This window comes from Brassica napus, unplaced genomic scaffold, assembly GCF_020379485.1.
Source record: "Brassica napus cultivar Da-Ae unplaced genomic scaffold, Da-Ae ScsIHWf_236;HRSCAF=403, whole genome shotgun sequence".
NCBI classification, from domain to species: Eukaryota; Viridiplantae; Streptophyta; class Magnoliopsida; order Brassicales; family Brassicaceae; genus Brassica; species Brassica napus.
This window is the reverse complement of record NW_026015727.1, coordinates 23578-39744: the sequence shown is the minus strand read 5'-3', so window position 1 is coordinate 39744 and position 16167 is coordinate 23578. Positions and strand designations below refer to the sequence as shown.

Genomic DNA, 16167 nt, shown 5'->3' with positions numbered 1-16167 from the left:
GTTCTTTATGACTCATGAGCTCACTTTAATGTATGTTGTTTAATACTTATGATTTACGTCTTAATCTGTTGTAGCACTTACTTATTCAGACAAACAATTTCGATTAACTTCTTAATTCACTTTTCTTCTCTTTTAAAGATTTTGTGGTTAGAGATAAGTAAGTACATTGAACCACACAACCTAATATTACTATATTCTTTTAATCTTCTTCTGCATCTTTGACTACTTTGGAAGGAATCTTTAGAATTTTTTTAAATCTAAATTTGGTTGTGTTGTTTTGTTGAGTATTAAATTTTTTTACCTTTTTGTTCTTAAAATCTGATAATGTACGTTCAACCAGAAAAAAAAAAACAACTTATTACGTCATTATATAGAATCACAAATAATTTATCAAATGAATGGTGACGTAACATTTTTCATCTTTCAGTACGACGTTATTGAAACATTTGTGAATTTTATCATTCACACCAAGAGATTTTTTAGGGAGAGTTCAAAGCAAATTATTAAAATTACATTTCAATTTTATGATATTTCACAAATTCGGAATTTGAACTTTTTGTTATTGCTTTTTTAAAAACAAGAACTAAACACAGACAAATAAATATGGATGAGAACAGAAAACTGGACCCAATTTCGGGAAAATAGCAATTTATTGGCCAAGAGATCACTAGAGGTTGATGGTCTAAAAGCAGAATCGATGATTAAATGTATTTAGGACACACGAAGTAAGAATTTGACGTAGCTTTTGATGTTATGATTTGGAGATGACTAGAAACATAAAGTGAAAATCTTTTTGGACTATAAAAGCATCACATAGATTAGGAGAAAAATTTCGAAAAATATGACAATATTGTTTTAATATATAGTTGCATTCTGCACTGACATTTAATGATGTTCAAAGAGGTTTGAAACCTTTGAACCTTTGATGTTTCCGTTTTTCAAGAAAATAGCAATTTTATAGTGGTTATTCCACTTATTTTAGGAGTATTATGAAGTTTTACTAAATTAATTGATAAAAAAATTATAACGATTCTCATATATCATGAAAGATAGTTTAACATACATTAATACAAATGTAGAATGTGGTTAGAAATTTTAAAACAACACTAAATATTATAAGTTTCAATATATAAAGCATTTACCAAAAACTCAACATTTCGTAGGGGTTAACACATAGATTTTGAAAAAATTTCAAAAAATATGACAATATTGTTTTAATGCATATTTACATTATTTACTAACATATAATGATGTTCAAAGAGGTTTGGAACTTTTGTTTTCTCCGTTTTTCAAGAAAATAGCGATTTTATAGTGGTTATTCCACCGATTTTGAAAGTATTATGAAGTTTTACTAAATTAATTGATTAAAAAATTATAACGATTCTCATATACCATAAAAGAGAGTTTAACATACATTAATACAAATGTAGAATGTGGTTAGAAATTTTAAAACAACACTAAAGATTATAGGTTTCAATATATAAAGCATTTTTGTAGGAGCTAACACATAGATTTTGAGAAAATTTCAAAAATATGACAATATTGTTTTAATGCATAGTTGCATCATGCACTAACATATAATGATGTCCAAAGAGACTTTTAAGAAAATAACGATTTTATAGTGGTTATTCCACCGATTTTGGGAATATAATGACGTTTTACAAAATTAATTGATAAACAAATTATAACGATTCTCATATACCATGAAAGAGATTTTAACATACATTAATATAAATGTAGAATGTGGTTTGAAATTTTATAACAACACTAAAGATATAGGTTTCAATATATAAAACATTTACCAAAAACTCAATATTTTTGTAGGGGGTTAACACATAGATTGTGAATTTTTTTTGAAAAATGTGACAATATTGTTTTAATGCATTTGTTGTCTCCGTTTTTCAAGAAAATGACGATTTTATAGTTAATTATTCCACCGATTTCGAGAGTATTATGAAGTTTTACTAAATTAATCGATAAAAAATTAAAACGATTCTTATATACCATGAAAGAGAGTTTAACATACATTAATACAAATGTAGAATGTAGTTAGAAATTTTAAAACAACACTAAAAATTTTAGGCTTCAATATATAAAGCATTTACTAAAAACTCAACATTTTCGTAGGGGTTAACACATAGAATTTGAGAAAATTTCAAAAATATGACAATATTGTTTTAATGCATATTTTCATCCTTTACTAACATATAATGATGTTCAAAGAGGTTTGAAGCCTTTGTTGTCTCCGTTTTTCAAGAAAATAGCGATCTTATAGTTAATTATTTCACCGATTTCGAGAGTATTATGAAGTTTTACTAAATTAATCGATAAAAAATTATAACGATTCTCATATACTATGAAAGAGAGTTTAACATACATTAATCCAAATGTAGAATATGGTTAGAAATTAAAAAAAAAAAACACTAAAAATTTTAGGCTTCAATATATAAAGCATTTACCAAAAACTCAATATTTTCGTATGGGTTAACACATAGATTTTGAGAAAATTTCGAAAATATAAAAATATTGTTTTAATGCATATTTTCATCCTTTACTAACATATAATGATGTTCAAAGAGGTTTGGAGCATTTCTTGTCTCCGTTTTTCAAGAAAATAGCGATCTTGTAGCTAATTATTCCACCCATTTCGAGAGTATTATGAAGTTTTACTAAATTAATCGATAAAAAAATGATAATGATTCTCATATACCATGAAAGAGAGTTTAACATACATTAATACAAATGTATAATGTGGTTAGAAATTTTAAAACAACACTAAAGATATAGGTTTCAATATATAAAGTATTTACCAAAAACCCAATATTTTTGTAGGGGTTAACACATAGATTTTGTCATTTTGAGAAAATTTCAAAAAATATGAAAATATTGTTTTACTGCATAGTTGCATCCTGCACTAACATATAATGATGCTCAAAGTGGTTTGGAGCCTTTTTGTGTCCGTTTTAAAAGAAAATAGCGATTTTATAGTGGTTATTTCACCGGTTTTTGGAGTATTATGAAGTTTTACTAAATTAATTGATAAAAAATTATAACGATTCTCATATATCATGAAAGAGAGTTTAACATACATTAATACAAATTTAGAATATGGTTAGAAATTTTAAAACAACACTAAATATTATAGGTTTCAATATATAAAGCATTTACCAATTACACATAGTTTCTCAGAAAAATTCAAAAGTATGAAAAATATTGTTTTAATGCATAGTTTCATCCTGCACTAACATATTATGATTTTCAAAGAGGTTTGGAGCTTTTGTTGTCTCTGTTTTTCAAGAAAATAACGATTTTATAGTTAATTTTTCCACCGATTACGAGAGTATTATGAAGTTTTACTAAATTAATCGATAAAAAATTATAACTATTCTCATATACCTTGAAAGAGAGTTTAACATACATGAATACAAATGTAGTTTGTGGTTAGAAATTTTAAACCAACACTAAAAATTTTAGGCTTCAATATATAAACTATAAAGCATTTACCAAAAACTCAATATTTTCATAGGGGTTAACCCATAGATTTTGAGAAAATTTCAAAAAATATGACAATATTGTTTAATGCATAGGTGCATCCTGCACTAACATATAATGATGCTCAAAGTGGTTTGGAGCCTTTTTGTCTCTGTTTTTCAAGAAAATAGCGATTTTATAGTGGTTATTCCACCGATTTTGGAAGTATTATTAAGTTTTACTAAATTAAATAATAAAAAAATTATAATGATTCTCATATACCATGAAAGAGAGTTTAACATACATTAATACAAATGTAGAATGTGGTTAGAAATTTTTAAACAACTCTAAAGATTATAGGTTTCAATATATAAAGCATTTACCAAGAACTAAATATTTTCGTAGAGGTTAACACATAGATTTTGAGAAAATTTCGAAAAATATGACAATATTTTTTTAATGTATAGTTGCATCCTGCACTAACATATAATGATGTTCAAAGGGGTTTGGAGCCTTTGTTGTCTCTGTTTTTCAAGAAAATAGCGATTTTATAGTGGTTATTCCACCGATTTTGGGAGTATTATGAAGTTTTACTAAACTAATTGATAAAAAAATTATAACCATTCTCGTATACCATAAAAGAGAGTTTAACATACATTAATACAAATGTAGTTAGTGGTTAGAAAATTTAAAACAACACTAAAAAATTTAGGCTTCAGTATATAGTGCGTTTAACGTAAATTTCAATATTTCGTATGGGTTTATATATTTTTGAAAAAATTATTTGTGATAAATTATGAAAAAATATTTTTGAAATTTTTTGAAGTTTTTCAAGAAAATAGCGATTTTGTAGTGGTTATTCCACCGATATTGAGAATATTATGAAATTTTACTGAATTAACCGTAGACCTGCTCGGTAAAAAAGCTCGAACTGAAAGATGGCTTAAAATACATTAATACAAATGTAGAATATAGTTAGAAATTTTAAAACAATACTAAAAATTTTAAACTTCAGAGCGTTTAACGTAAAACTCAATATTTTGTATGGGTTTATACATATATTTTGAAAAAAATCAAAAATCACTAAAAACATAAAGTGAAAATCTTTTTGGACTGTAAAAGCATCACTCAACTCTCCATATCAAGTTATCAACTCTTGTCTCCCACTATCCACTCCCTCACTAAACCCATGGATATATCCACCCAAAAACAGTTGTTGATTGTTTTCAAAGACCAAAAAAAAACATATGGAAAACAAATATATCATTTAGAAACTTTAGATGAAACTTTGTGTTTGTTCAATTTCTCTAGACACTTAGGTAATCATATTCAAACAATAGCTTCGAATATCACTTTTTCACCACATGCGTGTGAGACATTAGTGTCTGCAGAAACGTAATATATAGGGATCCGCTTTAGACGGAATAAAGTTTTCTTTGACTCTTGCGTGTAGTGACAAAGTGAAGAAGACAGAGCAAAGACGCCAATCACATGGAAAGACACCAACCTAGAAAATTTTCCTTTTCTAATGTGAACTCAAGTAATGCATCATAAGTCTTATCAACTCTTTCCATAATTTCTCTCTTGACTATCGAAGAAATACACTAAGACGTGCTTGTGAATCCTTAAAACCACAGACCAATATTTTTTCTATTTAATCTATGAAGCAATGTAGCTTTCAATATAGATATGTCAATATGAAAAAGGAATGTAAAAAAATAATAAGTGTGAAGAAGCTCTTGTGAGTTTCATGTTCATTTGAGCCTTATAACAGTGCTTTTCCGACCTGAAATAAGATGAAGCAATGCACAAATAGATTTAATATTATGAAGGATGATCAAATTCGCTAATAAACTACAAGAAGAATGACTTTAACTGGTTTTAGCCGTTTTTATTAAGCTTACTGAGAAATAGACTAAAATAAGATAAAAAGTTGCAAACCTGAGATGTGAAAATACAATACAGTAGAACAAAACCAGCCGATTTCACAAATATCAGTTCTACTATTATTGAACAACAGAGATGGAGGGAAACCATTGTTTTTCATGTGTCCATTAGTGTTTCAATGAATGAATCAGTCTGCTTGAATTCTCAAAAATCTTAAATCAGCATACAGCAAACACTCACTGTTGAGGAATGCGTAAATGCAAATACTACAGTCAATTCGATGAATAAATGTCAAAAGCGTCACAATCAAGAAGATGGAACTAGAACTAGAACTAGAAGGACTAGAGTACTCCTTAGTAAAAAATCTAGAAGACAAAAAAAAAAGCAAACTGGGTTCTGAAAACATGTGGTAAAATGGATTCATATGCATTCACATTGTTCCTCATGTGTGTTTCTAATACACCTACAAAGTTATGAAGATAACAAGTACATTTCGTCGGTATTAAATCTAAACAACCGAACAAAATAGGATCTGATTCAAAGAAACATGAAGAAGTTTCAGACTTACCAAATCAATCGGACTTAGTGTTGTTCCTAGCAGCTCTAGCATTGTCATACTCAAACTTCAACACATCAGGAATATGAGAAGTATCCTTAACACACAGCATCCTCCCCAACTTACTCTCCTCAATCACCGCAAAATAACGATACAACACACTATTCACCACCCAGAACCAACTCCCCCCAACAACCGCCCCCAACGCCGCCCCCGCGAAAACCTGCGCCACGGTGTGGTACCCCAAGTACACCCTAGAATACATAGTCACAACAGCAAGACACCAATGCAACAGATTCAGAACCCATCTGCTCCTCAACCCGAACCAGAACCCGATCCCTTTGCACCCCATCAAAGAAAAGTACGTCGCGAAGAAGAACACGAACTGCGAGTGGCTCGACGGCCACCCGTGCGAGTCGCAGGCCTCGAGCAGGGTGCACGTCTCGGGGCGAGCCTGCTCCACGGTGGTTTTGATGAATTCGTTGATGAGCTGCGAGATCACGAGGCCGAGGCCGAAGAAGATCCCTTGGAGCTCGCGGCGGAAGAGGAAATGGGAGACGAAACCGCCGAGGCTGATGAAGACCGGGACGAGGGAGATCCACGCGAGGAAGTGCCCGAGCTGATCGCCGCGGCGGTAGCGGACGTGTGTGAGAGTTACGGCCTTGAGCTGTTGTGGTAGGTCCATAGCGAAGATGGGATAGATCCAAAGGAATCGTGTTAGGACAAACAAACTAAAATTTTGAAATATTTGTCTGAAACAAAGTCGTTGGACTCAGTAGTTATTTCTTAAAGTTATAGTTACATTTCGTAATTAGCAAAAATAGTAGGGACTTAAAGGAAAATACAAGTCGGCGAAAGCTCCGTGTTTCTTTTTCGGGTTTCATGGGCGGGCGGGCGCGAGGGAATGGATCCAAATTATCCAACTCGTCGTTATTTTTTATTTGCCGGAAATTTTTTTCGTAAAAACCTTTCTGGTGCTTCGGAATCAAATATCTCCGATGCGATTCTGAATCAAACCTACTTGAAAAGACGAACTAAGCTCCGGCGTCTCCAAATGGCAGATGATGGCTCCGCGTCTAATCGAAGAGACCCGATTAAGTCCTCAGGTGATTATTTTCATTCTCTCCGTCTTCTGTTCCACCGTGAGTTTGATTTGGCAGATGATAGCTTTTCTAAGGGTGTTAGATAGGGAAAACAGTGTTCTTACTTGATTCCCGATAATTATGACGTGGATTTTGATTGTATTATCTGGATATGACTGTGTAGTTGGGAATGTTGCGGGACAAAGAAGGCGCCAACAAGCTGTTACGGTGGCCAAGGAAAGAAGAGAGTTACTGGTTCGGGCTAAGCGGCTTTGTAGGGTTGGTACTAATGGTGGTGATGAGGATGCTCGTGTTGAGAATGAAATGATGATTGATGAAGAGCAGCCAGTTTTGGAGGCTCAAACAGTTAAAGCCGTGGAAGAGCTCAAGTCTGCTGTTCAATCTCAGTAAGTGAATCTTGTCAACTTGGTAGGACCATAACGCCTAGGGATTGATCAAGTTTGTCGTTCTTTTCAGGGGAAAAGGTGCAATGCAGAAGAGGGTGACTGCTCTTAGAGAACTCAGGCGTTTACTGTCGAAATCAGAGTTCCCTCCTATTGATGCTGCGCTCAGCGCTGGTGCAGTACCTTTGCTTGTGCAGTGTCTTTCATTCGGCTCTCCTGATGAACAGGTTTCTTTCATTAAGCTTGAGATTATTCCAAGTAGGTTTGTGATCTTTGATCTCACTTTTTTCTAATTACAGTTACTTGAGTCAGCTTGGTGTCTTACTAACATCGCTGCTGGAAAACCTGAAGAAACAAAAGCTCTGTTGCCTGCACTGCCTTTGCTCATTGCTCACCTTGGAGGTTTGTGATGGCCAACTAAGTCTGTTTTCATTGCTCTTTTCTTTTTGTTGGATCAGGTTTCTTATGCTTTTTAATATTCAGAAAAGAGCTCTGCGCCGGTGGCTGAGCAGTGTGCTTGGGCAATTGGTAACGTTGCGGGTGAAGGAGAAGAGTTGAGAAATGTACTTTTGTCTCAAGGGGCTTTGCCACCTCTAGCACGTATGATTTTTCCTGACAAGGGCTCAACTGTAAGAACAGCTGCATGGGCATTGTCAAATCTGATTAAGGTGTGAAAAAGTCTGGGACTATTTTTTATCACATTGGGTTATGATTACAAGTCCATGGGTACACAGTGATGTCACTAACTATGCATTAATATAGGGACCTGAATCAAAGGCAGCAGCGCAACTTGTCAGAGCCGATGGGATAGTTGACGCAATTCTCCGACACTTGAAAAAAACGTGAGCAAAGTTTCATCTCTCTTATTGCCGCAAGTGCTTAGCTTGTTGTGATGTCTGCTTCTTATTAACTATTCAGCTTTATGCTTCTTTTTGTTCATCATTGGTGGATAGTTTTATCAAAATGTTACTGATTGTTGGTTTCAGGGATGAAGAGATTGCCACGGAAATTGCTTGGATCGTTGTTTACCTTTCTGCCCTCTCAGATATCGCTACAAGTATGCTTTTGAAGGGAGGCATTCTTCAGCTACTTGTCGAAAGATTAGCAACTTCAAACAGTCTACAACTTCTCATCCCGGTAACTTTCCGACAGACCTAATTGTTCCAAAAGAAATAGGATTCTAGTTAGTATTTAGTTCACGTATTAGCATATGATTGATTAAAAACAGGATACTAATGCTTTTTTTATTCAAATGCTGCATTTTGGATTCTTTATAAACTTGAGTTTGAATTCAGGTTCTACGAAGTTTAGGCAACTTTGTCTCTGTTGATCCCAAAGCAATGTTAACCATCCTTGTCGGTGGACAGAACACTGAAGGTTAGTATCGGTGGATACAATCATTTATCTTGTTCAGTATACTGACATTCCGGATCAAATTTCAGAAAACGTCATTAATGTGCTTGCGAAGTGCTTAAGAAGCGAACACCGCGTCTTGAAGAAGGTCAGTATCTCTGTTACGAGTAGAAGTGAAAACAATGATCTAAAGATGAAATACTGATTGTATTGAGAGAAATAGTGATTTTACAAGAGAAACCGACTACAAATCCATCTCCCTAAGATCTCTCTACATCTCTCTCTGATTATTCACTCAAACTCTCGATGACCTTTCTCTCTAGCAAACTACAGCTTAAATAAAAAGAGTCAGCAGCAAGTTGGAGAGCAGCCAGCTCAGCCCCATCCCCATGTGATCTGTTCGTACTCACGTGCATTTGCCACCTCATCCCCTTATACGTATCATTACCGCCCCCTTTGAAATCAACCTTTTCCTCAAGGTTGGAGGAACAAACAGCCTTCCAAATGTCGAGGCATATCTTCATTACTTGCTCCATCCAGCTAACCTCCTTTCTCCAGGTCTCAAGCTTTTGTTTTTCTATCATCTCATACTCACTGCTCATCTCCAAGGATGAGGGCTTGATCATCTTCTCATGACACACTTTTTCTGCGTTCTCCTTGTGGTCTATTGATGGCAGAAATTCAAAGCACAACTCAACACGTTTCTTCCATTTCCCACAAAACTTCTCTTTCCTCGATTCTCTTTGAAGCTTCACTCTCTTGCCGCTTAGGAGGAACTTGTGTTGTTCCTGTTGCTTTAGCTTACACAAGTTCTGCCCAGAACATCTCAGTTTGCTCTTCCTGTGTACTGCCTCAGTATCATTGTGCTCAAATACACATGGAGGTGAAGCAGATTCCATAATCTGATTTTCAAGAATGTGTAACAAGAAAACAAAATCACATAAGCTCTTGGAACTCGCCTTCTTCCCTGCCATTCTTGGTGGAGACAACATCTCTAAACAACCTAGTCCATTGCTCATCACTGTCTGTCTGGATTTAGCTCTCTTCCCGCTTGTGAGAAACTCTTTCCTCATGAGATTCACCAGATTGACCACATAATTTCCAGAAAAACTCATTTTACTCATAGCCGTCTGTTTCTTCTTATACTTATCTCCAGCTTTATGCTTCTCCCACTCCATCAGTAGCTTCTTCAATTCTGTTGGACTAAGCGAGAACAGAATTACATACTCCATGGCATGCCTTTGACGACCGTCCCCGTTGCCGTTACCCAAGACACCTAACCACTTCACTAGTTTATATCCTTTCATTCTCCAGCTGCTTTGAATTGTGAAACCTCTCCTCGTAAGCAGCAGAGAGTTGAGAGAATTTCTTTCGAGGTAAATCATCTTCAGAAAGACAAGCCCGACACATCCCTGCTTTGACTTGTCTCTCGTCTCCATCTTGATAGAGAATAACTTTTCATTCTGCTTCACCAGATTTTGTAACAGTGGCAGTTTTACACAGCACAAGCAGGCTTCTTTACGATGACTTCTCTTACACCATCTCAATTTCTTCCTAGACAGTGCATGCTCAAGCTCAGAATTCCATAAGCAAGCACTCAGATTACCTCTCTTGTCGATCTGTCTTGATAGGTTGTACTGGATTCTCTTCCTTCCAAACTCCATTTCTGTCTTGTCTTGCTCCTTTGTATCCATAAGTACCAGCCTTCCCGAGAGAAGCTTCCCATGAGCTACACATTTCAACTTTGATCCTCTTCTCATAATGGCAGCTGGTCGCCACTCACCTTTTAGCTTCACAAGCTCATGTGGATGCATCACTTTACAACCCAAGTAGATTAAAAATCTTTCCTCAATAATTTTCCTTAGCTTCTTTTGCTTGTGTCTGAACTTGCATTCCCTCCATTTGGTACGCTCCTTCTTCACCATGGGGTATCCACTTGCGAGCTGTGTATTCATTAAGGTACGGACGTCCTTAATCCTCTCCTTGCCATACTCCACCTTCATTCTCCCTTTCTTCTTCTTTATGAACTTCAACAGCCTGCATCTTTGGTGAGTAGACAGCAACAGACATCTTACTCTTTTCCAACACTTCATTAAACTATTTCTTTGACTCCTAGACCTGTTCTTCCTCTGGAATTCAGCCATCTCTGAGTTAACCTTCTCAGCTTGGTATTTACATCTCTTAGACTGAGTAAACTCCTTCTTAATATTCATTTTAACTTTCTTCCCTCTCAGGTGCATTTTATCGAGCATGTGGCATGCATACGAGTTCATTACAGCCTCCATTTGTTCTCCTCTCTCACATTGATGCTTATCACTTCTCTTTGAATCAACAAAACTAAGCCAAGGTTCCTCACAGTCAACAGATTTATCACCATTCCCTTCAAGTTCCAAACCCTTCCCTAAATTATTTTCAATCCCCACAAGAGGTATCTTCCACCTCTTCTTCTTCTTCCTCGCTTTGTCTCTTTGCTCAACCGATGGAACTTTCTCGAGCAGATCTATCATGGTCGCTGGAGATTCTTCTCCTTCTGCAACATTCTCACATGTCACTACGTGAATCACCTCATCCAACAAGAACACATGATTCTCGTTCTTATCCTCCAGCTTTGTCACTGGCGGGTTCAACCTCACATAACCCGTCATGCCTCGTGTCTCTTCCAACTCCTCCAACGAGATACCACTCTCCCCAGCAATTTCGATCAATTGCTTCTCAAACCACTCCAGGTTTGAAGATCTGCTCATCCGCTCTTGGACAACCATGGCCGGCTCTCGGAACGTCTCTGTGTTCCTTTCCAGCTGTTGCTCCACAACCAACGGTGTCAGCTTCCTCACACACTGTTGTGATCGATCCATCACTTGATCCATTGCATAAGATCCAGAAGTTATCGGCCCTGCCTCTAGCCGATCCTTCTCCCCGGTCTGATCTTCCTTCCTCAGATCGAGCTTCTCAAACCCCATGGCCATCATCCTCATCATCTCGTTCATCATCTCGATTATGCGATCTGCCGTGGATTCGATCTTCCCTTCAATCGCTGTGATTCGTTTGGCTCTGTCAACCCCAGTCGCCATCGCCAACACACTTTTGTTCCCCGATCGTTGCTTGCTCTGATACCAAGTTTGTTACGAGTAGAAGTGAAAACAATGATCTAAAGATGAAATACTGATTGTATTGAGAGAAATAGTGATTTTACAAGAGAAACCGACTACAAATCCATCTCCCTAAGATCTCTCTACATCTCTCTCTGATTATTCACTCAAACTCTCGATGACCTTTCTCTCTAGCAAACTACAGCTTAAATAAAAAGAGTCAGCAGCAAGTTGGAGAGCAGCCAGCTCAGCCCCATCCCCATGTGATCTGTTCGTACTCACGTGCATTTGCCACCTCATCCCCTTATACGTATCAATCTCATGCCCACCTCGTATTCCTCTGTTATCTGAAGATTTCCGTTTCTTCATCACTGAACTCAGTTTTTGTAGGAAGCTGCGTGGGTGTTATCTAATATAGCTGCGGGATCTATTGAACACAAGAGAATGATACACTCATCTGAAGCAATGCCGTTGCTGCTACGGCTTCTCTCGACATCACCCTTTGATATAAAGAAAGAAGTTGCCTATGTCTTGGGAAATCTATGTGTAGAATCTGCAGAAGGAGGAGACGCAAGACCAAGGATAATTCAAGAGCACTTAGTCTCCATCGTCAGTGGCGGTTGCCTCCGGGGTTTTATTGACCTGGTCAGATCTCCTGATATAGAAGCTGCTAGGCTTGGTCTTCAATTCATTGAGCTAGTAAGCAACTAACTAAAATGGTCTTAAAAGCTCAGTCATTTTGGATCCTGAACTATATGGGTTTTGATTGGTTAGGTTTTAAGAGGAATGCCAAACGGAGAAGGCTCAAAGCTTGTGGAAGGAGAAGACGGGATAGATGCAATGGAGAGGTTCCAGTTCCATGAAAACGAAGAGCTGAGAGTCATGGCAAACAGTCTTGTGGATAAATACTTTGGTGAAGATTATGGAATCGATGAATGAAAGTCGCCTCAGAGTTTAAATCATGTGGGATGATGGAATCAAAGGAAACCAGTCATCGTAGCTTTTGCTTGTAACGAAAGAAAGTGTGAAAGAGAGTTTTTACATTTATTTAGGGGTTGGTTGATGTTGTTGTTGTAACTTGTAATACAGTTTTGTCTCACAAGTTGAGGATTTTTGCATTAGTCTCACAAGTAGATGATGCTTCCTCGCATAATCATCCATTACTTACTTGGAAGAGGTCGTTTAAAATATTAATCGAAATATTAATTAAAAAACTCTTTATTTAAAGGCGTTCCTTGGCCGTCACTCAGCTACTTCCCCAGTCTCCACACTCGCTCGCTCTTTCATCTTCTCTCTAGTTCCTTCCGAACAATCCCTCCTTCATCGTCGCGTAAGTTTTCCTCTCTATTAATCCTCTTCGAAGAGATCTAGATCTAGCTGCTTCCGTTGTATTGTAGAAGAATCTAGCTGATCGGGATGTAATCAATCGTGTACGGTTTCGTATTGCGAATCCAAAATCATTTGCGATGCTTCACTTAACGAACATCGCTTAGAATCACTAATCGAAATCTGATCGGGATGTGTAACCGTGCGTTTTTGCATCGGAAATTCGAAATTTATGAGAATCGTCGTTCCCAACTTTTAATGCAGGTTTAGATAAATCGCTGAAAATGGAAGAGGAAGCAGGAAACGGAGGATCTCATAAACGCATGAAGCCTTCTGTATGTTTCCTATCTTCCATTGATCTCGTGATGATGATGATGATGATGATCTGTAGTAGTGGATTAGATTTTTTGTTTTTTTTTAAGTTTTGGCGTGGATTTTGATAGGATGAAGAGGAGAAAGGAGATTCGAGAGATGGAATGAGCCTTGATGCAGCTGAGAATGAGGAAACTGAGACGAAACTTGTTGCTTCTGATGAGATGGAGCTTAACATTGCTCAGATTCTCGACAAGATTGAGAGCTTCACTCAGACTGTAAGCTCTGATGAACAACAAACGCATTTTGATTTGTTCGTCACTGATGATTCTTCTCATTTCTTGTTGTTGTAGGTTTCTAATCTGCTAGACACAGGGAAGACAATGTTCAAGGAACTCAGTAACGAATTTGAAGAGCGCTTGATCATGTGAGATAACAGAAGCCTCTATAATGTTTTATGTGTGTAACATGATTGAGATGTTTACACACTCACATGACATATATGAACAGGATACACAAGGAGTATGTTGAGAAATGGCAGGAGGAGATCAAGGAATTGCGTTTGCTTGATGCATCGAACGAGGAGACTACTTCCCTCTTACACAACGCTCGCTTCCTCATTCAGAATCCTAACATTGAGCCTTGAGGTAACCATCTAAACCCACAAAGGAAGTAGTACAATCAGTCATTACTAAGAACGTATTACCTATCGCCTTAGACCAACATATATACATGTGGTTGGTTGGAAATTTAGATTTGCAACGATTTAAAAGCTATATCATTTCCTGAAGGAACACATAGAACAATCTTGTCATGAACCTTCTCAAATAAAGCCAGAATCGTGTTGTTTTTTTTTGTTTTTTATGTAAGATTTTGAGGTTAATATAAGATGACGACTCTCCCAAACGGATAACTTCACCAAGGTTGTGGAGCCACCTATTCATATGAACTACCTACTCATGTGAATAAAATAAAATGTTCAGACGTTGAGTTATGACGACAAGACGTAATGTCGGGTCGTTACCAACTCTCTGGCTTATCTATTGACACGCTTAACGGCCCTGGTTATGCTTGCATGACCCACTGACTTGCATATAATGCCAAATCGATTTTCGGTTCGATGTAAAAATAGTCAGGGCCGTTACCCTCTTAATTGATTCCATGCATTAGCTACCAAACTTTTTTTTTGTCTAGCTGTTTAAAAGTAATAAGGTTTAAACATATAGTTTGTTGATATTTAATTCACTTGCTAAAATGCAAAGACCAAAAAAACAAAATGGACCGACGGGGAAAGAGAGTTTCTAAGATCAAAGAAATAAGTTTCGTAAGAGAATTATTTCCTCTTTTCCCCGGTAACAAAGATATTAGAAACTATAATTATCATTAGGTGAAATGTCATATCCCAACTTAACTACCAATTTTGGCGACACCTATTAATATTATAAATTACCAGAAGCATATCTTATGCATATATACACCCACTACCATATGATGGACGACAATAAATCATTTAATTAGTTGAAATTATTAAACTCCAACGTCTAATTCTCACTTATTTATATATGAAAACAGCTTTATTTTATTATATACTAAAAATTCTGTTAACGGTAGACGCCACTTGGAGTGATGAGATATTATAAAATGCATTTTCGGTTTTGTTAATAACGAACTTAATAAGAAGACTTAATAAAAAAAAACTTAATAAAGAAGACTCATACAAGCTGGCCACTGATAAAGAAACCTGTTCGGGTTATTATCTCTAAAAAGTCAATGATTTAGGCAGGTAATACTTAATTCATTAGACAAATTTAAATAATATTTCAATCATCCTAGTTCATCGTATGTCAATATATATGGTATATCCGAGATATAATGAAAATATATAGTTGACCAAAAAATGAAAAGAATATAATAAAATTTGCTAAATGGCTTTTGATGTGTATATGTTGGTAAATATGTATTGTTGCATGAATGTAGGTATTATGTGACAAATATTTCACTGAAAAATTTACTTAGAAGTGTGGAGGATCTGACCATAAAACAGGATATGGTGAACAAATGAACAATGTTCGAATTATTATCATGATTTATCAAATCCCGAATCAAATATACGTTATATAATGGTTTATTAGAGCATATTTAAAATGATTAAAGGCTGTATCATTGGTGGATATTTTTGTTCACATGTTTTGTCGGTTCTACTTTACTTGTTTAAGATAAACGATGATATAACAAGAAAACGGTGGTTGTTCGACAAAAAAAAATTTATATTCCGACGAAAAGATAGGAAGGTGTTAATACTTTAACTTTTACCCCACACAAAAGACGAATAAAAACTTTCAACCATTTCGCTTATTAGCCTTTTTAGCTCAAGTAGAGGAGGACCAATCGTACTGGGGTGAAGCTATTAATAATTTAAATCTCAGATGGCCACAAATGACCCATATCTAGATAAACTTTAATTTATTACAAGTCGTTTCTCTCTGTTAAATTTCATTAAATATCGTTTCAGTTTAAGGTAAATAAAAATTGATCACAGGCAATGTTAACAAAATCGAGAAGTTAATGAAACGTAAAGAATCAAACTTATCATTAGCTTTTTGATTCCATAAACTAATCAAATTACCACAACAAGTTTTCTATATATAAAAAAAAAAAGTAATGAATGACCAAGAAGGTAAAAGGAA

The 16167-nt window shown here is 35.8% G+C and overlaps 3 protein-coding genes across 3 annotated transcripts; 2 read left to right on the top strand and 1 right to left on the bottom strand.

Annotated features, from left to right (window-relative positions):
* Nucleotides 1–5071: 5071 nt before the first annotated feature.
* Nucleotides 5072–6643, bottom strand: LOC106402210 (lipid phosphate phosphatase gamma). The gene is made up of 2 exons (XM_048773313.1): nucleotides 5927–6643; nucleotides 5072–5257 (listed from the first exon to the last, which is right to left on the bottom strand). Exon 1 carries the CDS (start codon nucleotides 6597–6599, stop codon nucleotides 5931–5933), a length of 669 nt encoding a protein of 222 aa, XP_048629270.1. The 5' UTR covers nucleotides 6600–6643; the 3' UTR covers nucleotides 5072–5257; nucleotides 5927–5930.
* A 203-nt stretch (nucleotides 6644–6846) lies between these two features.
* Nucleotides 6847–12963, top strand: LOC106401048 (importin subunit alpha-9). Its single transcript, XM_048773309.1, has 11 exons — nucleotides 6847–7020; nucleotides 7181–7403; nucleotides 7474–7627; nucleotides 7700–7802; nucleotides 7884–8068; nucleotides 8163–8242; nucleotides 8387–8537; nucleotides 8696–8777; nucleotides 8843–8901; nucleotides 12233–12541; nucleotides 12617–12963. The coding sequence occupies exons 1-11, from the start codon at nucleotides 6969–6971 to the stop codon at nucleotides 12779–12781; spliced, it is 1563 nt and encodes a 520-aa protein (XP_048629266.1). The 5' UTR covers nucleotides 6847–6968; the 3' UTR covers nucleotides 12782–12963.
* Nucleotides 12964–13050: 87 nt separating this feature from the next.
* BNAC02G03400D lies at nucleotides 13051–16143 on the top strand. The gene is made up of 6 exons (XM_048773311.1): nucleotides 13051–13172; nucleotides 13433–13503; nucleotides 13612–13758; nucleotides 13834–13907; nucleotides 13991–14127; nucleotides 15458–16143. The coding sequence occupies exons 2-5, from the start codon at nucleotides 13453–13455 to the stop codon at nucleotides 14124–14126; spliced, it is 408 nt and encodes a 135-aa protein (XP_048629268.1). The 5' UTR covers nucleotides 13051–13172; nucleotides 13433–13452; the 3' UTR covers nucleotide 14127; nucleotides 15458–16143.
* Nucleotides 16144–16167: the final 24 nt, after the last annotated feature.